The 21,485-nt window shown below is 38.4% G+C and overlaps 3 protein-coding genes across 5 annotated transcripts; 2 read left to right on the forward strand and 1 right to left on the reverse strand.

Moving 5' to 3' along the window:
• The first annotated feature begins 44 nt into the window (after window positions 1–44).
• Window positions 45–3,447, forward strand: LOC111255260 (uncharacterized). Its single transcript, XM_022817025.2, has 3 exons — window positions 45–345; window positions 2,735–2,853; window positions 3,157–3,447. Exons 1-3 carry the CDS (start codon window positions 192–194, stop codon window positions 3,298–3,300), a joined length of 417 nt encoding a protein of 138 aa, XP_022672760.1. The 5' UTR covers window positions 45–191; the 3' UTR covers window positions 3,301–3,447.
• On the reverse strand, window positions 275–7,760 carry LOC147758440 (uncharacterized). Of its 3 annotated transcripts, none has more exons than XM_086977425.1 (3): window positions 7,622–7,760; window positions 6,278–6,402; window positions 275–4,503 (listed from the first exon to the last, which is right to left on the reverse strand). In XM_086977425.1, the coding sequence occupies exons 1-3, from the start codon at window positions 7,640–7,642 to the stop codon at window positions 4,362–4,364; spliced, it is 288 nt and encodes a 95-aa protein (XP_086833551.1). In that variant the 5' UTR covers window positions 7,643–7,760; the 3' UTR covers window positions 275–4,361. The 3 variants fall into 3 exon arrangements, 2 of the variants coding, with proteins under 2 accessions (XP_086833551.1, XP_086833550.1); XM_086977424.1 differs by lacking the exon at window positions 7,622–7,760 and adding an exon at window positions 6,507–7,598; XR_015319130.1 differs by lacking the exons at window positions 275–4,503; window positions 7,622–7,760 and adding an exon at window positions 4,534–5,448 and having other exon boundaries at window positions 6,278–7,598.
• Window positions 7,761–7,793: 33 nt separating this feature from the next.
• Window positions 7,794–21,484, forward strand: eIF5B (eukaryotic translation initiation factor 5B). Its single transcript, XM_022812132.2, has 12 exons — window positions 7,794–8,213; window positions 9,724–9,917; window positions 10,026–10,229; window positions 10,594–10,826; window positions 11,045–11,383; window positions 11,498–11,644; window positions 14,320–14,881; window positions 15,095–15,465; window positions 15,689–16,268; window positions 16,736–17,423; window positions 17,878–18,119; window positions 20,408–21,484. Exons 1-12 carry the CDS (start codon window positions 8,167–8,169, stop codon window positions 20,608–20,610), a joined length of 3,810 nt encoding a protein of 1,269 aa, XP_022667867.1. The 5' UTR covers window positions 7,794–8,166; the 3' UTR covers window positions 20,611–21,484.
• The last annotated feature ends 1 nt before the right edge of the window (window position 21,485 follows it).

Here is a 21,485-nt window from a genome sequence, read left to right on the forward strand (position 1 = left end):
TTAAACCCTCTATCCAACTGCGAGTATCAAAACAACATCGGCTTCCGCCTTTCGCGCCCGCTGTTTCGAACTAATGCTAATTCGAATGCAGTTGACAAAGAACTTGATTCTGTTTAATCGCATCGTGTTTCGGTTTGCATATTATCTAGGCTTTTAAACCGTATTTATTTGTTCTTTTTACTTTTGCAAAGATGAGAACGACCGACCCTTTGCAATTCTCAGCAGCTGATGTCCTTCATAGTAGAGTCAGTTGCCGTAATCCGGTTGTTAGAAAGATACCGTTCCGGGAGATGCTACCGATGCAGCTTAAGGATAAGGTGTCAGGAAAAAAAGAAAATTCAAAGGGTAAGACCATTTACGATTGTTGTATCATAACAAGTTTCGCGACAACTGAAGGAAGGTAACAGTAGTTTATATATATATATATATATATATATATATAAGAAAAACGAAGCATGATTTTTAAAAACGAGCAGGGTTAATTCTGGTTGGATTTGCCAGCTACTCTTAGGCGTTATAATATTGTGGTCTAGATTCGAATCCGGGCATAGACACACAGTTCGTTCCGCGCTGAGAACCAGCTGTCTGACTGAATGCCTGCCGGCGATGCCGGACATAGAGCTCGAAACACAGAGAGGTCTACTCGAACTAAAATTGGGCCCTAATCCAATGGAAGAGATTGCCTAAATATTAGCGTTTTAATAAGAAGCTACGACTGTTTTAAATCGTTATCATTTTTTTTTCAAAATTAGTTATATGGACATCTTCTTCAGGTGCCTCTGTCTTTTCAATTTTTCAAATTAACACTAATTCATTGCTGCTACGGGCTATTGCGCCAGCGACTGGTTTCAAGGCCCGCAATCTACGTGCAAGGCAATTTATTGTATTGTATTAAGTGATAAGATACTAAATACCTAAGCTTTTAGGTAGTCAATTTTTACAAATTTCAACATATGATTCTCTTTTATTATCGGTCGTGTTTTTTTATTGTTGCTGAGATAATTTAAATGAAGACTCTGGCCACTTTTATTCAAATGATGAATTGATGTGCAGGTTATCCCAAAGATGTATACATCGTTTGAATGGTTGTAACTCCGGTTTTTTTTTATACATATGTTGAAAATTAATTGCAAAAGAGGCTACATAATATGTGTAACCTACCTTCTTACACCAAATGGTCAAATTTTTACTGTTCTGATCAATATTGTGCTTAATAACGGGCTATTGAGATCAATAAACATGGTGTTTGTTTTCGGTGTTTGGTATTTCTTACAAGAAAAAATCGATTGGCATCTATTTGGGCAACGAAGAGGGTGTTCCATGGGTTTTATTGTTTAACCTATTTGTTTGAAAAATTCTTATCAGAATGTGTTCTTCTATGAAGATAATGGTATATAGGGGCTCTGTTTTGTCAAAAATAAAATTTATCATTCTCATCAAAATTTTTCCTAGTAAATGGCAAAGCAGTTTTGCACTATAACCAGAAAATTTGCACCAGTCATTGTCCTCTGAATACAGAACGGCCGTTGACCCTTCGCTTGAAATATCGCCCGCCTCTATAATTCCCGGTAAATATACAAGGTTTTCTCATGTAGCATGTGAATTTAAAACTGCCCAGTAAATGCAATTATATTGATTAATTGTGCCATCTAATTCAATGTGGCTTCATCGCTTCAAATAATTTTCCGTAAGAACTGCGTGTTGCGACAATTTACAAAGTTTTATGACTTTAATTGATAGTATGTTCCATTGACCTTCCATGTATCTTTTTAGTCGACAAAGGTTTAAAATGTGAGAGACACTTGATTTGCCGACGCAAAGGGCACGACTTTACCGTCTTGAAGATTTTTGGCATATTTCGTAATAAATTTCCAGCACTTTTTTTTGCTTCTTCTTGAAAGAAAATTTTTGGTCTTTCAATGCGTTGTCTGTGAACATTCTTATTAAACTCATCTTAAACTCATCTTTAATCCGATTAATTGTAAGCCACACAGATGGATTTGCCTGGGACTCCCTGCGAAATTATATTTCTATTGCTGCCACATTTTGGTACTGAATATCAGTTTAAATAAGTTTTCTTTGTTTAAAAAATTTATCTTCTCATTATTTTCGATTAATTACACCGTGAAACAGGAGCCAGCAATCCGAAAGTTGTGACTCGTTAAACAACATATGGAGACGCATCGCATAATTACTGATTTTAGTGTATTTGTCCCGCATGTTCAGTATACTATTTTGCAATAGTTTTTCTACAGTTTTCTTGATTATTTACTATATTACGTGCTAGCAACTTTTTAACAAAAGCTAGCAACAAAAATTGATTCCAATATTATATCCCATTATATATATTTCAATATATATAAAAAAAAGACCACATTTAGTATTGTGGAGCACATTATTTCTTCCAAGATATCATTATCATATAATACTTAATTATTATCTGATAATATATCATCGGCCCTTTATAGATTATTTACCTTTGCTAAGATAAAAATAGTAACAAAAATACAACATATGGAGACAAAAGTTTCTGCCAATTATCGATGTGTATTGGTCAGATTATTATTTGTGACGTCTTACTCAAAGAACATTTTTCTCAGCTAGTTATTTTTGGCAGCGTAGATGTTAACATGCAAAAGCAAGCAATGATCAGTTTTTCTTTTTCTTTTGTTAATTACTACAGAGTGTATCAATTTTTGCCACTTGCGTGTATATTGGTATTTGTATTTTACAGGTGTCGCTTGTCTTCCAGAGATGTTTACGCTGTTTACCTGTTTAAGCAAAACGGACTTCGACACTCTGAAGTGCCCCAATGAAGTTAAGGCCTTTCAACTGTGCTACAAGAACCATACTGTATGTATAGCCTCCAACAGGTGCTTCTTCTTACCTGTTCTGTCTTGTAATAATGTGAATAAGTAATATATATATATATATAATAAAAAATAAATAAGAATGAAAGTGGTTGTCGTCGTGAACGCAAAAGCATTCATTTATCGTTCAGTGTCAATGACATATGAAGTAATGTTCATGCCGACAAGACAATGCGTATTTCAAACTGTAGGCCTATTGTTTATCAGTGACATGGATTTTAACGCGTTCCCTTTGAGGATATCTAAAATGTCTATTTTCTTAATAACGTTGGTTTTCTTTTTACAGGCGAACGTTGCTGAGTACAAAGCTAAAGGCTCCCTCGGAATTCTCGTTCCCGACCAGAAACTGAATGACATGACCTCACAACAAATCAACACCCTCCTGAAAAAGTACCCGATAGGGCAGTTCATGAAGAAGATTCGCTGGTAGTCGAAGCAGATAGAAGAGACGGTCTCTTTCGGTTGCTAACCATAGAACATTTAAATGAACTAATTTAAACAGTCATCTAATTTTGCTGTAATACACGTGTAGTAAGAAATCGCATTGAAAAACAGAATAAACGCTTATAGCTTTTAATGGAAGTGTGTTTATTATGACCCGGCTCGATTGTGTATGGCACCTTTTGTTCTAATCCTTGCTCGCTAATTTTATCCAATCCACAATCATTAGTGCACAACTCCACCAACAGCCCGGCGTCTGTTTTATAAATGGGAGAAGTGCATGGTTTTAGCTGTGAATGTTTCTATCTTATGGGAGCCAGCCCGGCTAAGCACATTACATTTTTATTTCAGATGCATCATACCTTTGTTGGTATCCCAGTATATAGGATAAAACTTGTAAAAGAAGTTCAAGGGCATTTTTTAACGGCATTAGTCTTGCTTGAAAATCACAGGACTTCGTTGTGGGATCAAAACATGCACTTAACCTTACTTAATTGTTTCCTCAGCAAATATTTTTCAAAGCAAGTGAAAGTCATATTTATGGCATAATGATATTTGTTAGACTGAGTTTTTAACCTGATCGGTTGTCTCCGAACGCATGACCTCCTGCAAGCGTCTTTGTGTGTCATGGTATTGTCAACAAGGCCTATGAATGTATAAGTATTTATATATTCTATGACTATACTATGTTTTTTTCTACCTCTGTGAATAAGAAGGACTGTCTACCTGACAGTTCGAGGTTTCAGACACGGTAGCAAACATGTCACGTGAAATGAGCATTAGGCACCACGAAAACTTTAAAGAAAGTTATTTTTCTTAACCATAATCAAAATATTTTGGAAATATTTGTTTTCTATATTTTTGTGTGCAAGCTTTAAAACATTAATTTTTAGATGCATTGCTGGGTCGAAAACGATTGCTTATCACTAATTATTGTTTTATCTGGCGCAAAAAATAATCACAGAGCGAGTTTCCCGCTTTACATACAGTAATCATGTCTTTACTACCCATCACGTAGTCCAAGCACCATTTTTAGAGCTGGCATAAGAACTATTTTCCTTTAATCCTTACGTTTAAATCAGCGAAATTATCGACATGGTCCCTATCTGACACATTAACACTTTGTCTTGGATTGGCCATTTGTTGGTAACGCGTTGCTGAATGGTATTGGGTCTTAATGATGTTATTTCGTCTGAAAAGCCCATTTCAAAAACACTTGTCTTGTTAATTCAAATCCACATATGGCTTGTTATACATCAGCCAACGAAAGCCGTTTTCTAAATTGGTACATTTTCAAAATTTTTTAACTAATCTTCAGAGACCCAATTACTTTTGTGTGATGTTAATTGTAATAGAAGTTTGGTAAAAGTCCTTGGGTGGGTCGTACTCCTACTATCAATAAGTCAAACGTTTATAATTAACTAAGCATTGTTGTTTCATGTCACCGTTCGGTGTCGGTAACCATTAAATTGAACGTAATTTTATTTTTTGGGTTCAACCGTGCGGGATGAGCTATACTCTACGCGTCTCTAATTATGCTTTCCTAATGTTATGTTTTTACATTTACATGCAATATTAAATAGAACAAAGCTTGCGCACTGTTCTTAGGTCTCTTATCTGACAGTGTCTATTTTTGACTTACGTAGTTATAGTTTTGTGCCCTCTGAATTCATTTAAAATTATTGTAATGGTAAAAAAAAATCAGTTTAAATCCTACGAGCTCAACTAAGCCTCACACCTTAACCTAAATCTGAAACAAATGGATATAAAGCAGTTTAATCGTTTAAGTGAACCTCTGTTCTTTCATAAGAGATGGATTTATTGGTAAATTATCACCATCATTTTTATTATAACCCAATGTAGGCTGATAAGGAGCATGAATGATTGTCTCCACCTAATCCAAATCATAATAGTAACGAAATGTAATAGTGTTGGCCGTGCCCTTTAAGTAACGGTAAGTGATCGTACCGCAAACTTAGTACAAGTCGTAGGTATATTTTTTAATATAGAAAATATGGCGAGTTTTCGACATCTCGAATGAATATTTCAACGATTTTTATGATACTTCGAATGGTGACAAGACTTCAATGGAAAACGTTATGGCGGGAACAACAGATATCGACAAGTACGGTCCACACTAAAATGAATGAAAAGACAATACTCGTACTCAGTTTCGTTTCCTGCCCAAAAAACATGACAGCGACACATTTGAATTAGGCTAACTAGATAATACAAGCAAGCCGACGAAGTTGCTTAAGCTATACCATGAAATTATTAAAGCAGTAAAATGGAGTAACACAAAGATAACCTATTGACTTGAACAATGCGGTGGACTTTGGCAGAAAGTCTATCAGATCCGTGGATAGCGTAACAACATAAACTTTTTCAACGATTGCAGGCTAAAAAGCGAGGTTCAAGCTAAGCAGACGGACGTGCTTTGGAATTAAATAAAAAAACTAACGAAGCATACACTATATATATATATATATAGATTGAGAACAGAGTCTTCACTCCATATACACACATCTTTTATATATACGCACAGAGTAGCAGATCATAAGTTAGCGATTACAATAAGAAGCAGATTTAACGAAGTGATGCATTTGTGATACAGGCACTTTAATACCATCACAATACTTGCCATAGGGTTAATATATGCCTAAACTGTAACAACTATAGGCTGTGTCAAATGCCTATATGCTGTTTCGTTTCTCCCCGTGTTTGCAAACAAGTAAAGGCTACCAGACTATTACGCGACTACAACGCAGCAGCATTTGCGGTTTGTTATAATTTGGCTGCGATAGCAGCAAGTTTGAAGCGCGTTTGTTTTTCATAGAAACCTGTCGTCCAAATGAGGATCAATCGCGGTGGCAATCCGCAGGTGCCGCATAGAACATGGATGATACTTCTCGTTACCGAAGGCCACACAGAAACATTAGATCAAAAAAAAAGAAAGGCTGACTTACCGTAGATAAAACGAGGCCAGGAAGATCCCGAACAGATCGCAACTCAGCTGCAGTACAAAGCAGAGTACTTGCCGAGCCAGTGACCTTAGCCACGTCATGCTCCACAATTTCGCCAAAAACGAGTACTGGGAACATACCATATTTGTGAAGTAATTGTTAAAGTTGATACTAAACGATGCAAGACCTTAGTTGAAAATTACGAGAAACAAATCGATTAAGCGGTTCTTACAAGGCCATTTAGCTGTTTTTTATCTGTGGTGTAGATAAACGCCGAACGATGAGCTAACACAGTTAATAAAAAGACACACAAAAACTCGTGTCTGTTTTCCATTTCGAGAACATGTAGATGGAATAGTAGCTTTTGGCACATCCTACAACAGTGACTACAATGGTCATTCAAACAGTTTTATTGACTGCTACCAGAATAGTACCATTTAAGAACCTACTAGAAACTATTTTTCAAACTATATTGAAGTACGACGTCAAGTAGGTAATATAGATAATATCGTGATTCAATGTACGACAATCAACGACAAGATGTTTTCCAACAAACCAGGAACCTTCGACGGTGCTTAGTTCGTATATCTGTTAGCGATCTTAGAGAAACAAAAAGATGCTCGAAGCCAGATCTGACATATTCAAGGTGTATGAGAAAGAATGTTTAATTTGGGATAATCGCAGCCTAGTGAACTACACCTTCAAGATAGGTTACTGAGTGCGGTAATATGCTTGTAGCATATTATAGAACTGGTCGGGACGGTATTAGGATGCCCCTATTACAAATGTGTTACATAGTTATGTCTGCTTTTCATTGCTATAATTTACATATTTTCTGCAACTTTAACATATATAAAGACTCCAACTCTCCAGGACGCTATTTCTAATTTATGTATAAACCTAAAAGAAAACCGTAAAAAAGAAATATGTTTCTTCGATCAGCCTCATCGAGAATTGCCTACTGCGACTAAATTCATTTGGAACATTTATTATTTTTATAATTAACGTGTGCCATACTTTATCTTATTACTAGCTTTTCGCCGTTTCTATTTGTACACAAATTTCTTGTTTCTTTTTTTCTTATCTCTTTTTCTCAGCCTTTGCTTTCAAAGGTTTGACATGCAATTATTGCGCACCTGCTTTGAAACATAAGACTGCATTTTAGCCTATTATGCTTTTTTTCCTGAAACAGGTCAAGTGCATTGAATCTAGAGCAATACATCTGTTCGGTAAATGATTCCCACTAGCGGCTTCAACGTCAGTTTGGACTACGATATTGAATCTTGTTCTTTCGCATTTTCTATTTACGCAACTTTTCAGTGGTAGTTTTTCAGGCGTTTTACGTACGGTACTTGAGCTGTTCGGCATCGGATTTCAGCGGTATTCCAACTCATTTTAAATATTCCCGCCACCAGAGCGCACACTGTTCCTGTTTCGATTTGCCTTGTTGCGTCGTCCGCATTTTCGAACGACTGTCCTGTCTTTGATATTACTCGTGTACAACAAAGTGGTAGTGATCACAGTGCTTGACGGTGCTATCGATTGTAGCGTGCAATCTGTCGTGTGTTGATAGTGACAACGGGTGAACGCACACTTTGGTGCAACTGACGATCGATCAGCGAACGGGAAAGTTCCGTATAAAATCTGTCTGTCTGTGTGTTGCTATTATAGCGGTGTGTTCTTCAAGACGAGTCGTTCCGGTGAATGCTACTACTGTGCTCGTTTTGTTGTGAGAGTGCTGTTTCGGAATTTTTGGGCAGTTTGAGACGTTGTTCTTGTTGCGTGTGTGCGTTTACAAGTAGTCGTCCAAAGCTGCCGCCGTCTACTCCACAAGCGTCTCCACATACCTCCGCAGTTGTGCGAGCCACCCGGCCGATTCGAAAGCGGACGGCATGGCGAAAGACAAGAAGAAAAACCGCCGCCAGGATGATCAGAGCAGGTTCGTTCGTGTCGGATTGATCTGGCAAGTTCCAAGTCATCCGAGTAAGCCTGATTAATAGATAGACTAGACAAAGCATGTAACCTGTGCAAGTTGCCGGGCCCCATTGTCTAAACGTTCAGTGACCGACAGATGAAGGCGAAACAGTACAGTGCCATGGCTGTCGGTGCACGTTTCAGCAGTAGACGGCGTAGCCTGTGCGGGTAACTGATTGTTGACAATGGGCTCTACTAAAACAGCCTATGGCCTCAATTGTCTCTGATATAAGTTAAGAACTGCTCAAACTACGACGTACTGTGTTTGGCATATGGGTGAAATGTCTCATCAGGGCACAAAAATTTATGTAGAACGGACTAAATCGCGGCATTATAATGAAATTGGTTCAAGGATCTTAGAAAAGAAAGATAAAAAAATCATACCTCTCGTTTCCTATTTTATTTTATTTTAGATTTATATTCATGAAGCCTAGCTGTCTATGAGTTGATCGTAAAATGTGACATTTAAATGGCTCTACTTCACGCCTATAATTAGCTAATCAAAGTACCTATGGAAAATACTTGTATTAAAAGCAGGTAAAGCTCTCACACTAGCCATATGTTGCTAATATTGGTATCGATTGTAGTTTTGATATATTCGTTTTGAAGTGCGGACGTGGATTTAGGACTACGTAAAACTATTATAAAACATCGATAAACATATAAACATCGAGTAGAATGTTCCTTAAGCCATTGCCACTTTATAAAAGTGACATTCATTTATCATACGAAATATTACATTTTCTCAGCTACTATTCTAATGCTAGTACTTTGTAAGTAGAGAACCTTACAATTAAGTTAAGCCAAGTTAATTATAATTAAATTTTTAAAGAAGTTAAATAATTTTATTCAATATAAGCCGCATTTTCTAGTAATTGCAATTTGCTAATTTACCTAAATATTTACACAGAGTGTTTCTGATAATTATACTATGATTCATTTTTTGTTAGTGTTGTTAAGTGTCTTTGCATCTAGTTAGTTCAAAGTATGTAAGTTTATTTACGTATGGATTTGTTGAACTTGAACGTACAAACTGAGCAAAGTCTCCGTATCAAAATTTTTATACAATTTGCAGTGTCTCCGAAATTCAAGTACGATAATTATTGAAAGAAGCCGCAAAAAAGCTTGTATGATAGATCAGCGCAATGATAAATAAGACATCAGACTTATTGCCAGTTTCTCGTTGCAGTTCCCCTAGCCGAGTTTCCATTAGCCTACTACATTGTTTGAACGTTCTGTTATATTGCTGTGTTATTCCACACATACATATAATTTTAGCAGGTAGATAATAATAACTTCAGTAATTCTGTTACCTTGCATTGATTGCTTAGTCATCCTGATTCAGAAAATCGAGTGCCATTTTTTAGCCATCCTGAGCCATGGCGAGCCATTCATTATGTCAATTATTTCGTGCCGTCAGTACAATTGAATCACCGCAATTTTATAACGAATTTTCTGCATGGTTTCCTTTGCAGCGATGACGAAGCAGAGCAGCCCACGGCAGCGGTTGCCAAGGGTTTGGGGGACGACATCGAAAGAGCAAGAAAAGCGAACAAAAAGGACAAGGGCAAAGAAAAACAGGACAAAGATACTGAGCTCGATCAGGCCAACCGGAACACATCTAAAAATGATAACAGTGACGATAATGAGACTCCTGAGCCAGCAAAAGGTTATACATTTGAAAATTTAAATGCCATTTTTGTTCATTCTATCAAATTATACCTTACAACCTGCGTTAGTTTTACTTACTAGCTAAAACCATTTTCGATGTTTGTAGCTAAAAAGAAGGACAAGAAAAAAGCTACCAAAAAAAAGCAGGATTCTTCGGATGATGATATGCTTGACCTTGTTAAAAGGGCGGCCCTTGGTGAAGCCGGAAATAGCGATGACGAAATAGCCGTTATAGCTCCCAAGAGCAAAGCAAAAAAGGTCAAAGGTGGCTTCGCTGCACTTGCTGTAGAGGATGACGATGAAGAAGAAGGTAATCTAAAATATAAATCTACGCTATAATTTTTGTTTTCACTTTATGAAATATGCAAATTTTTGGAGAATACACGACGCCTATTCTGAGACTCTTGAGTGATTATACGTAGTATTAATGAAGCTCCTTTAATATAAAAATTAAAAGAAGATCAGTATTCGAGATGCAATTTTTATTTCCACATATGGGATGTGCATACAAACAGTTCTAGGTATAACTTGGAATAATAATCTCTTTAGCTCATACCCTAAAAGTAACAATAGACTTATCAGCGTGACGCTCGTGACACAGTACGTAAATTCACAGCGTAAAAGGCCCATACATTTTCTTACCATAACACATTTATGTACACATAAATTTACAGTTATGACTGTAACTCCCGCGAAACTAAAGAGCGGGTTTGCGGCACTTATGGACGACGAAAGATCCGACAATGATGACATAGAGACTCAAGACTCCGAAAAGTTCATTGAACCGGTGAAAAAAGAAAAACGGGAGAAGAAAAGAACGAAATTGATTGCGTTTTCACACAACAGTGACGATGATAATGCGAATGTTGTTAAACTCGAGGACTGTCCTGACTCGGACAATGAAAAGGTACAATCTATTATGCTAATACCAACATACCCCATTTCTTTCTGAGAATACTTCATTAATAAGATAAAGATCATTGTGCTGAATTTTGCAGTTTGCTATTTCTCTTATCATAGTTTTTGAGGCAGTACCTATATGCGAATATGGAATAGTCAAAAGGTCTTTTTTATTTATACTAATGTGCTTCTCTAAATCTCATTATACTCTTTATCTGAGCTCAGGCGATCAAAAAAGAAAAAAAAACTAAGGATAAAAAAGGCAGAAAAGGTAAAAAAGACGCCCTTGAAGAGGGCGGTGGAGGCGAAGAGGACCTTGACAAATTATTAGCTGATATGAATATTGAGATTAAGGAGGATCCTGCCAAAAAGGATAAGAAGAAAAAAAAGAAGAACAAAAAAGAGGCCGAAGGCGATGGTGTAGAAACAGAAATTCAGAAGGAAAACGTCATAGAGCAACAAAAAGATCCGGTCAGCACGGAAGATGCTATAAACGATAAAGTTGAACCTGTTGATGACGAAGTAGCGGGTGCTACCGCCGACGATAAGAAGAAAAAGAAAAAGGTTTGTATTATCATGAATACATTTGACGCAAATATGCATTTTGATTTTAAGCGGCGTTCCGATTAACTATAATTAGAGTCAGACTTATCTGATTTCGATTGCTGTATTTTACAGAAAAAAAAGAAGGACGAAAGGGAGACATCTACTGCACCAGGTAACAAGGAAAATGGCGAAGGACAGGAAGTTGCCGAGGAAGAGACTGGTAAAAAGAAGAAAAAAGACGCCAAAGGAGCCAAAGGCAAAAAGCCCGGAAAAGCTGCCGTAAGTTTAAAAATAGGCGGATCCCGCTTTTTGTCTGTTTTTGGATTAATCAGTAATAAACTATGCCATGACAAAGTAGATTTATGCTCACGCGGAAAAACGAACATTTGCGTAATACTTGGCTAGAGGTGGATAACTCATCCAAGGGCTAGCAGAGAAAGACAGATGCGGAAAGCTGGAATCAGTCATGTTCTAGAATCTTGTTGGTGCCAGCTATTTTGAGCTCTACACTCGGTAGTTTTAAACGTGTTTGAATGGAAGTTCCATGACAAAGACAGCTGGTCGTCAGGGTCTTGCCTTAGTAAATTAGGTTTCAGTTTAAGAGTATCATTAGATTTAAATTCGAAAGAATGATCTAAAGGATGAAATTTTTGAGCTAAAGTAGGGGTGATCTTTGCAGATGCCTTATAAAACCATAAAATATAACTGAAACTTGTGCAGTTATATTTTACGGTTACCACTACACTCAGCAACTGGCGTCGGGGACTGAGCCGATGACGTTCTAGCTTTGCTATTATTACTTTGGCCTCATTTTTTCAAGGATCTGATGGCATCCAATTTAACAGATTGGTAAATGGAAGCTTTTATAGCCAGCTGGTGGCTCTTAGGCACTTGGAGACAAGTGTAGTGGCATAAAGACCCTGCGGCAACTTTTCGTATGAGAACAAGGACTGTTTAGTCAGTCCTCCACTATTTGTACAGTAATAATTATTAATTTTAAGTATTTAATGCTGAATTTCTTTAAATGCAAATGCTACTGTTCCAGAGTTGTTCAAGGCTAGGCTGAATGACCGGTAGATTTTGAGTGGAGTCGCAAATAACTTGCTCGTTGCTGTAATGCAGAAGGGGACAGGTCATCTTTCGGTGATTTTAGCTGCGATATTTGTGTCGGTAGTGAAGAATGGATAGTAACATCGCTAGTGTGATTACGTCATCGGAAGAGTATTAACGCGTATCAAATAGAAATAGGTCATGCCACATTACTGCACTATAATTGGCCTTTATTTAATAGCTAGTGCATGCAAAGTATCTAAGGCATGTTTGAGAACCAGTGATGAGAGAATAAAAAACATTGGTGAATGAAAACATTGGTTCCTGAAAAAGATGCACATTAGCCACCCAGATCTTGCCGCCCCTAAGACTGCAGTGTTGACAAAGCTCCCAGAGGTAAAACTTTCACAGATGTGTTTGGATTAATAGTGGTGACACTTCAAGAAAGTATTATCAGAATCAACAACGTAGGGTTCCTGAATGGCCACCACTTCAATGTACCACTGAACGTACACAGGTAGAAAAACTAAGCCATCTTCTTTTCCTATTGAGGGACCTACCCGAAAACGTCTGTGAAAATTGTCAAAGCCTTATTCGCAAATCACTTAATCATCCGTCCATGGGTTAAGTGAGTTCTAGACGAAGCAGACCCTTACTCGGTATTATAGAGTCGCCACTACACAGAACTTAACTGTGAATCTCACGAAAACAAAAGCAATGAGGCTTAGGTAGCTAGGCCGAACAGAATAGCTCCAATACGAAGTAGCTGTCTGTATGGCATAAAAGGTCTCATTATACCCTAATAATTCATCGAACCTACGTCAACAAGTTTCTATGCATATAGCTGCAGATCCGGTAGAACGACTGCGACTTCATATCGGACATAGATAAAAGAAGGAAACGCAATGAGTGCAACGGATACCACAAAGAGTCTGCAACGTCTATGCATCTTAATTGCTTCAACTTTTTTTCCTTCAGTAACAACATATGGCATCAATGTAGAACTGATCGATTTGATCGTAGAGAACTTCGGGTAGTCATATCGGCCGAAAGCGTGTTGTTTCAAAACGTGTGTTGGTAGTACACTGCTCTACATGGAATATACTCGCATATCTCCTTGCCGATATACCGATATGTAGAAGATTTTGGAATACGCCTAACATTCCGCGCAGAGATTCTTTCGAGAAAAAACTCAAAACGTACAAATTTGCATGAATTACTTACAGCACTAGAGTAGTGAGGGGTGACACGTAGATAAATTGTTACAGCCGGCACATTGTGACGTAATCCACAAAAGTTATATATATGTACCAAGAAGAGGCATGAGAGGTATGCATAGATGGATTGTCTTCCATAATATGGAGATGCAAAAGCGTGTAAAAAGCAAAAGCCATACAACTTTTCGCTTTTCACACGCCTTAGTTATGCACGGCGTGGGCAAGACCAAAAGATAAAATAAGGGAAAAGAAGGAAGACCACAGGTTAGAAGAAGCGCATGTTAAGTGTGTCAGGTCTGAGAATTTGTAATTTTCTAAACAAAATGCTTATTTCACCAGTTAAATAGTTTACGATGGATGGAGATTTTGACATCTCTCATTGGAAGTCTGAGTAACTCTAACTTATTTGCTAGCGGCCAGTCAGTGAAGAACAGGTTTTTGTAGAGAACTTTCGAGCTTGGTGTTGTTGTGACCATTTCTCGCATACCGCTATAAAGCGCGTAGTGCAATTAACTTTATACTAAAAAAAATTATACATGTTTTTGTAAAATATAGTAAGACACTCAGCGAAATGTGTCTCGAAACTACAAAGCTTAGTGCTCTCAGTACTGCTTAACAGTAAATCACCGTAACAAATAACATGTTACTAAATGTACCATTGTTTATTCGTAAATAACTGACTTGCAGCTGGCCCACATGCAAGAGACACTCCGCCAGGTGAAAGAGGTGGAGGAACGTTTGAAGGCTGAAGCTGAGGAAAAGGCTCGCCTTGAGGAAGAAGCCGAGCGATTGCGACTGCAAAAATTGCAAGAGGAGAAGGAAAAAAAAGAGCTGAAAAAGCAGCGCGAAAAAGAGAAAAAGGAACAGCTTAGGTTGCAAGGAAAATTGCTCACAAAGGCTCAGAAACAGGCTCAGGCTCGGGCTGTCGCAGCACTTGAAGCTCTACGAATGCACGGTTTGAATGTACCAGACATCAACGACCGCCCGGAGAGTGGCAAACCGGGACGAGCCCCAATTTTCCGACGAAACAAGGATAAGAATAAGGTGACTAAACAAGCAGATGCGTCGCAGCCGGCAGCAGTGTATGAGACAACAGCGAAGGAACCGGAAACGGTTCAAGTGGAAATAAAGGATGCTACACCGTCGACGGGAACAGAGAGCGGTGTCACCGATGAAAAGAAAGCAGGCGACTCCGAAGATGATGTGCGTGAAGCCTGGGATGAGACCAGTGAATCCGAAGGAGAGCCGGGTATGTAACTTCTAAAGCTAGCAGGTGCATAGATTGTTAATAACTGCAAATTAACTCTAAACTAGCTGCAAATTAAACATGTTTAGTTTAAATGTTTTTGTTTTTAGATGATATATCCTTTCAGACGTTGTTTTTTTGTTCTAATAATCACTAGGGACGTAAGAAATTCAATGAGACCAGCATTTCTGTGTCATGTTTGTTTTAATTATGTAGAAAAACCTGCACCCACGACTGTCAGTAGTGGAGACGACACAAAAGTTGATATAAAATCGATCGAAGCAAAGGCAACACTAAAGGTGGCGGCCTCCAAGAAGGTAGAGGTTTCCTCAGGAGATGAAGAAGATGAGAGCGAAGAGGACTCATCAGAAGAAGGATCCTCGGAAGATGAAGAGTCAAGTGAAGATGAAGAAAGCTCCGATGATGACGTAGAAGATCGAAAGGAGAAACTACGTCAAAAGGTTTTGGAAAGAATTAGAAAACGGCGAGAAACGAATGAAAAGAATCGCTCAACGGACCACCTCAGAAGTCCCGTTATCTGCGTGTTGGGTCACGTCGATACGGGAAAAACGAAGATTCTCGATTATGTAAGTATAGTACCCTGACAGAGTTCCTTAGGATACTAGAATTATAAAAATACACAAGCATATTAAAAAGAACCAGCATCAGCATTTTACCTTGTGCACACATACGTGGTTATGTCTAGCTGTGTGCATAAAGTCATTTAAATATTTATGGGCTAGTCATCGAGGGCATAGTGGCCCCTCGCTAATGTTCCCCTATTGTTACTTTTTGTCAATTGTATTGCAGATTCGCCGAACGCATGTACAAGACAACGAGGCCGGCGGAATCACACAACAGATTGGTGCAACACAGGTTCCTGTCGAAGCCATCAAGGAGCAATGCAAAGCAGTGAAGGATTTTGCCAGCAAACCGCTGCGAATTCCTGGCGCATTAATTATCGATACGCCCGGTCACGAGTCGTTTTCAAATCTCCGTTCACGAGGTTCATCACTCTGCGATATGGCAATCCTCGTGGTCGATATAATGCATGGTCTTCAACCGCAGACGATAGAAAGTATCAATCTGTTAAAGAGTAAAAAAACACCATTCGTCGTTGCATTAAATAAAATTGATCGCTTATACGACTGGAAGGGTAACAAACACAAGGACATAGTAGATGTTATCAAAGCACAACGAAGTAATACGAAGATGGAGTTTGAAAAGCGTGCCCGTAGCGTAATAACGCAATTTGCCGAGCAGGGTCTCAATGCAGCTCTTTTCTACGAAAACCCCGACCAAAAGTCGTTTATTTCGCTTGTACCTACTTCGGCATTCAGTGGCGACGGAATGGGCAACTTAATCTCACTTGTTGTGGAGCTTACTCACAGTGAGTGTTTACTTTTCTCAGTCGCCGTATCTTCTCTTATCCATATACTTCCCTTTCATCTAACAAAATTATAACATATTCTATTTCTATATAACTTTAGTTGTTGTCCCTTAGTTACATAGTTGTCATTTGGACGCCATACGAATGAATACATTACTACGTTAATGAGTGGTACACATGTTAATAAAACTAATGTTAAGGTATAACCAGTCTAAACCTGCCAACATCGATATAATCTTAACAAGTTTCCTCTATATGTTTGCATGAATCTTCATGTTGCTCCTAAGAGTTCGCGTGTAACTTTAGTGCCGCTTAGGTGCATATTGCAGGTTTCGAAACTAACTTTATTATGATTTGTTTCGGTAAGGCTCAGCGACTTTTGCGTTAACAATTACACCAAGGCAGTCATTTTATTCGTATAATGTATCCTTTTTACCAACTACTTTTATCGTGATTGGTCATCGCAGAGATGTTGGCTTCAAGGATCGCGTACAGTGCGGAGTTGCAGGCTACAGTGCTTGAAGTTAAAGCAATTCCAGGTCTAGGGACGACCATCGACGTGATTGTTGTAAATGGGGAACTCAAGGAAGGTGACACGATGGTGCTTGCGGGTCACGAGGGGCCATTGGTTACTCAAATCCGGTCGTTGTTAATGCCCCAACCGCTTAAAGAGTTACGTGTCAAAAACGCGTACCAAGAGTTTAAAACCGTTAAGGGTGCCCAGGGAGTAAAGATTGCCGCTAAGGACCTAGATAAGGCCATCGCCGGCCTGAATGTTCTAGTGGCTCATCATCCAGATGAGATTGATATTCTAAAAGAGGAGATTGCGCGTTCCGTTAAGGAAGTAATGAGTAGTTTCAAACTACAGGAGCAGGGTGTCTACGTGCAAGCGTCTACGCTTGGCTCGCTCGAAGCACTTCTTGTATTTCTACGCGAGTCAAAAATTCCCTATTCCGGTATCCGAATTGGGCCTGTTGCTAAGAAAGACGTCATGAAGGCTTCTGTCATGCTTGAGCACGACAGCCAATACGCCGTCATTCTAGCTTTCGATGTTAAGACTGATCGCGATGCCCAGGAGCTTGCAGACCACGTCGGTGTGAAGATCTTCTCTGCTGACATCATCTACCACTTGTTCGACAAATTTACGGCATATAGGTTAGTACGCATAGTAGTGTAACTCGCATCATGGAAGTAGTCGCAGTTGCTAACGCCGAAGTAGATGCACCGGTTTTCTACATAGTTGTCAACTGCAACTAAGGCTTGATAGTATAATACTATTCGCATCGTGTATTATTTTTCGTGCATTTCATGTTCCTATCGTAAATGTTTGATACGGCCGCTTTGTTTAGTGAAGCAATCTTTAATGGATTGACGTACTGTACTCAATTAGGCAATCCAAAGCAAATTTGTGCCAATTAGGCGCAAAGCAAGTTTGTGTGTCATTATGGAGTTTTGGAGAGCTCGTCGAGAATTTTCATGTTCACTAAGTAAATTCAGTTCAACAGATCCAAAAGAGCAGCTAATGCGGCTATCTATGAAACCCATATCTCACAAAAGTATGAATAAGTGTTAAAGAGTAACTATTTCTGTTCCTATCGATTTTTGATAGAGAGGACCTTCGTGCCAGAAAACGCGAGGAATTCAAAAACATTGCTGTTTTCCCGTGTAAACTTCGAGTGTTACCCGACTGCATCTTCAACAAACGCGATCCCATTATAATAGGTGTGGTGGTTGAGGGGGGTATAGTGAAATTGGGCACCCCGCTCTGTGTGCCAACCAGAGAGAATCTTTTCATTGGGACAGTTTCCAGTATCGAAATCTATCACAAACAGCAGGAAACAGCTAGAAAGGGTGAGTTTTTCAAGTGAAATTCTGCTTGGCCTTGGTGCCGTGCCATTACAAAAACTCGTTTAGACTTAGGTATGACAATTACAAACTGAAAAAGCCTGTTGTAGCTTAATGTCATTGGAGAGATAGAGTAAAATCAATGTTTTCTATTTACTTTTTAGGCACAAGTATCCATTGAAAAAGGATCAGTTTTGTTTGAACGAATGAGCATATACACTAAGATTTCCATGGAGTTATTGTTGACTTTACTGTGGTTCCCTTCTGATCATCATCCTGTGACTTGAAAGCTGCATTTGCTTTTACGATTCTGTTCGTATCTTAAGCGGTATCGTGCGTACTTTTAGAACAGTAGGTATAATCCGTCTCTGATCTAGAGTTAGATACTAGACCGACCCGCGGGCTTCGCCCTACGCTTTGCAGCTCATTTTGCGTGAGTAGAAATAAATTATGAATGCGATGAGGTTAACGTTGAATAACCCCCGTTTTATCTCAAAGCTCGGCTCGTTGTTGCGCTTAAAATCCGTTTGACCTTTCAGTTTTGGGGGACCGTAAAAAAGACCGTTATTTCTGCTTTGGATTTCGTTCTGTTTTTTTTTCGTTTTATTGAAAGATTTTTTTTTGCTGTAGGAATAGAGGCAATGTTGTCGATTTTCAGATCCTACCCTTCAAGTTCCAAGCCATGTATATAAGAAGCTTTTACAATGTGTGGAGTGGTACAAATGACGATATTTTTAGTTCTTGTGCTTTCTTTTATGAACACCATAGGAAGCATTTTGGGGGCATAATACTGAGAGCAACGCATTAATGACATTAATTATATACTGATTCTTCTTCGAAAGATTAGGATGTTTTCGACTTTTGTCCTTGTGCTTGTGATGGTACTTGAAATTGATACCGTAGTGATAAATCATCCTCCTCTGGAAAATGGAAAGCATTCCTCGAAAGTATGACGATATGGTCTTTGATTTTACCGCTAATAATCCTCGCGACAAGAAGATGACTGTATAGATCATTAGTGCCGCAGAGATTGGTAGGGTTCAAGTTCTTCATTAGCATGATCTTGGGCTCATCTTTCTTTAGTTGCAACTTATAACGCGGCAATGTGAGTCCTTCAAGGCTATCAAGAAATTTTGAGGCTTATAGTGGTTTATAGTTATCTCGACCATTGTATTAATAAGAAATAATATGCATTTCTTCGGAAAAGTAGTAATTCTCGAATGATGTTGACAGATAGATAAGGTCGATACACTATGCAATGAAATCATTTCCTCACAATTTTTTCAGTTAGTGTATTTTCACTAACAGTTGTCCTCCTTAACGTCGAATAAAAACTTGGGAGTACTCGGCGTTAGTATTGCTTAGTCGTATATTAGTAATTAAGTTGTAAGTATTTGGACGTGCCCTCATGGGTGTAATTTTTCTATACAGGCGTCCTCGTACATTGTAAGCTTGTTTGACTACTGGCGACAGTTGAAAAAATGTCCTGAGAATATAGTTAAGATTTCTTTAGAAGATTCATTTTTATTGCATATCACGGAGCATTCGAGCAGCGGCTTCAAAGATTTCTTGTTTAATGATAAGACTTTTATACCAAACGATAGGTTTTGTCGTATGAAATAAATTTATACTTTCAGAATTTTCTTTATTACATACTGAATTCCTTTTGACATGAATAGAAATCTTGAAACGGGACTGCAGTTTTTTTCTCCAGGTAAATTGCTGCAATTCCTGGCGATGCTAATGCAATGGCCATTCTTCATCTCGTCTTACTTTGCCAAAATTAAATTGGTAACGGAGGTTTTATCTGCTCTTCCTGGAGCGTCGACGAAGATAATTGAAACATTGTTCTTGCTTTGACAGTCAGACATATATGTAAAGTTTTTATACGGTAAGGTGTTGCCGTAGACCAATAAACGTTACGCTTTATACGAAAAAGTGTTTGACGAATCGGCCTCGTCTTCGCGTCACGAAAGAAAACTCTAGCGACCCGGAAAGATCTGCTCAATTTAACTACTTTAAAAAAGTCGTTTTAAGTTTAGTAAATAAACAGACAAACGGACAGACTTAGTGGTGTAGTATATATACAACATAGGCAACATAACATACACTGGATAAAATTACGTGTAGAAACTTGATGCCTGGAACACCACTGGCTTAATTTTAAACTTCAGATCATTTATTAGAAAAATTCGCGTTATTTAGACACTAGTCCAGTGATTTCGTTTTGTCTAGTTGTTTGTGCGCAGGATCACTTAAAACCAAAGATCAACCTGAAATTTCTGTTGTTCCAGGTCAAGAGGTATGCGTCCGAATTGAGAATACGACAGGAGATGCACCGAAGCTGTATGGACGGCATTTTGACTACACAGACCTGCTGGTATCAAAGATCACCCGAGAATCAATTGACGCCTGCAAGAATCATTTTAGGACTGACCTCACCAAACAGGACTGGCAGCTCATGGTTGAACTCAAGAAGGTTTTCGAGATTATGTGAACAACAGTGGAATTTAGACTTGGGCATCGTACCGTACATGGGGCGAATATTCCACCTTCCCTGTCTATTAGGCCCTCGTTAAGTAACGAAGAAATTAAGCCTCTGATAAAGATGATATATCAAATCGAACAGAATTGAGATTCCCGACTCATTACATGAAGAAAGAAATGAAATTACGGAATCAAAAGTGGTCGCGTATCAAGCCTAATCGCAACGGTTTGTGCGCTACTAGCTAACTTGACAATATATATATATATACATATATATTTAGGAAGATACTATATCTTATAAATGTATGCCTGATGTGATTTTGTGTAGCCTGGCTGTTTTCAAACATCCATGTTAGCGGGGAATAACATGTCGTTGAAGAAATAAAGTGGTTTATACATATTCGTGCAAAAACGAGGGTTTCTGAACCATCCATAACGAATTACAGATAATGAAAAAACTATTACAAAGCGCACCTATAATGGTTAGGAATCAAACGTAAATGGGATCTGCATATGTGACGACGCAAAGATTGTACAGCGTTAGAGATATCCCCGGTGTATGACGTACAACTGCGCTTGGGGTCCGCCAGCAAAAATATCAAATTCCTGCCTATTGACAGATTTATAAGGCTTGCCTGCAAGAGGGTAGGTAAGATAGCTATACACAAAGAATTATAAATTCAAGAATGTGTGATTATAGTTATATCTCTGTTGAATTTGCAGAAGATATTTGTTGTTGGTAAGGGCAAACGTAGGGTAACAGAACACGGTGAAAGATGGTTATGTTAAAGTCTCTTTCGTTCGCTGTGAAGAACAGATGATGAACGTGATTACTTTAACATTCAATAAATAAATGTTGTATTATCTTTGTACAGAACCTCTAAG

The sequence above is a fragment of the Varroa destructor genome, unplaced genomic scaffold (assembly GCF_002443255.2).
Source record: "Varroa destructor unplaced genomic scaffold, Vdes_3.0 BEIS01000001.1, whole genome shotgun sequence".
NCBI classification, from domain to species: Eukaryota; Metazoa; Arthropoda; class Arachnida; order Mesostigmata; family Varroidae; genus Varroa; species Varroa destructor.

Excerpts from the sequence above, each read along its gene's own strand:
- LOC147758440 (XM_086977424.1), bottom strand. The coding sequence starts at position 6,647 with ATGTGCCAAAAGCTACTATTCCATCTACATGTTCTCGAAATGGAAAAC. Across the intron at positions 6,403-6,506 it reads AAAAACAGCTAAATGGCCTT|TACTCGTTTTTGGCGAAATT; the intron begins GTAAGAACCGCT and ends GTATGTTCCCAG. Across the intron at positions 4,504-6,277 it reads CTGGCCTCGTTTTATCTACG|ACGAAATAACATCATTAAGA; the intron begins GTAAGTCAGCCT and ends TGGGCTTTTCAG.
- LOC111255260 (XM_022817025.2), top strand. The coding sequence starts at position 192 with ATGAGAACGACCGACCCTTTGCAATTCTCAGCAGCTGATGTCCTTCAT. Across the intron at positions 346-2,734 it reads AAAAAAAGAAAATTCAAAGG|GTGTCGCTTGTCTTCCAGAG; the intron begins GTAAGACCATTT and ends TGTATTTTACAG. Across the intron at positions 2,854-3,156 it reads TGTGCTACAAGAACCATACT|GCGAACGTTGCTGAGTACAA; the intron begins GTATGTATAGCC and ends TTCTTTTTACAG.
- eIF5B (XM_022812132.2), top strand. The coding sequence starts at position 8,167 with ATGGCGAAAGACAAGAAGAAAAACCGCCGCCAGGATGATCAGAGCAG. Across the intron at positions 11,645-14,319 it reads AAAAGCCCGGAAAAGCTGCC|CTGGCCCACATGCAAGAGAC; the intron begins GTAAGTTTAAAA and ends ACTGACTTGCAG. Across the intron at positions 14,882-15,094 it reads TGAATCCGAAGGAGAGCCGG|AAAAACCTGCACCCACGACT; the intron begins GTATGTAACTTC and ends TTAATTATGTAG.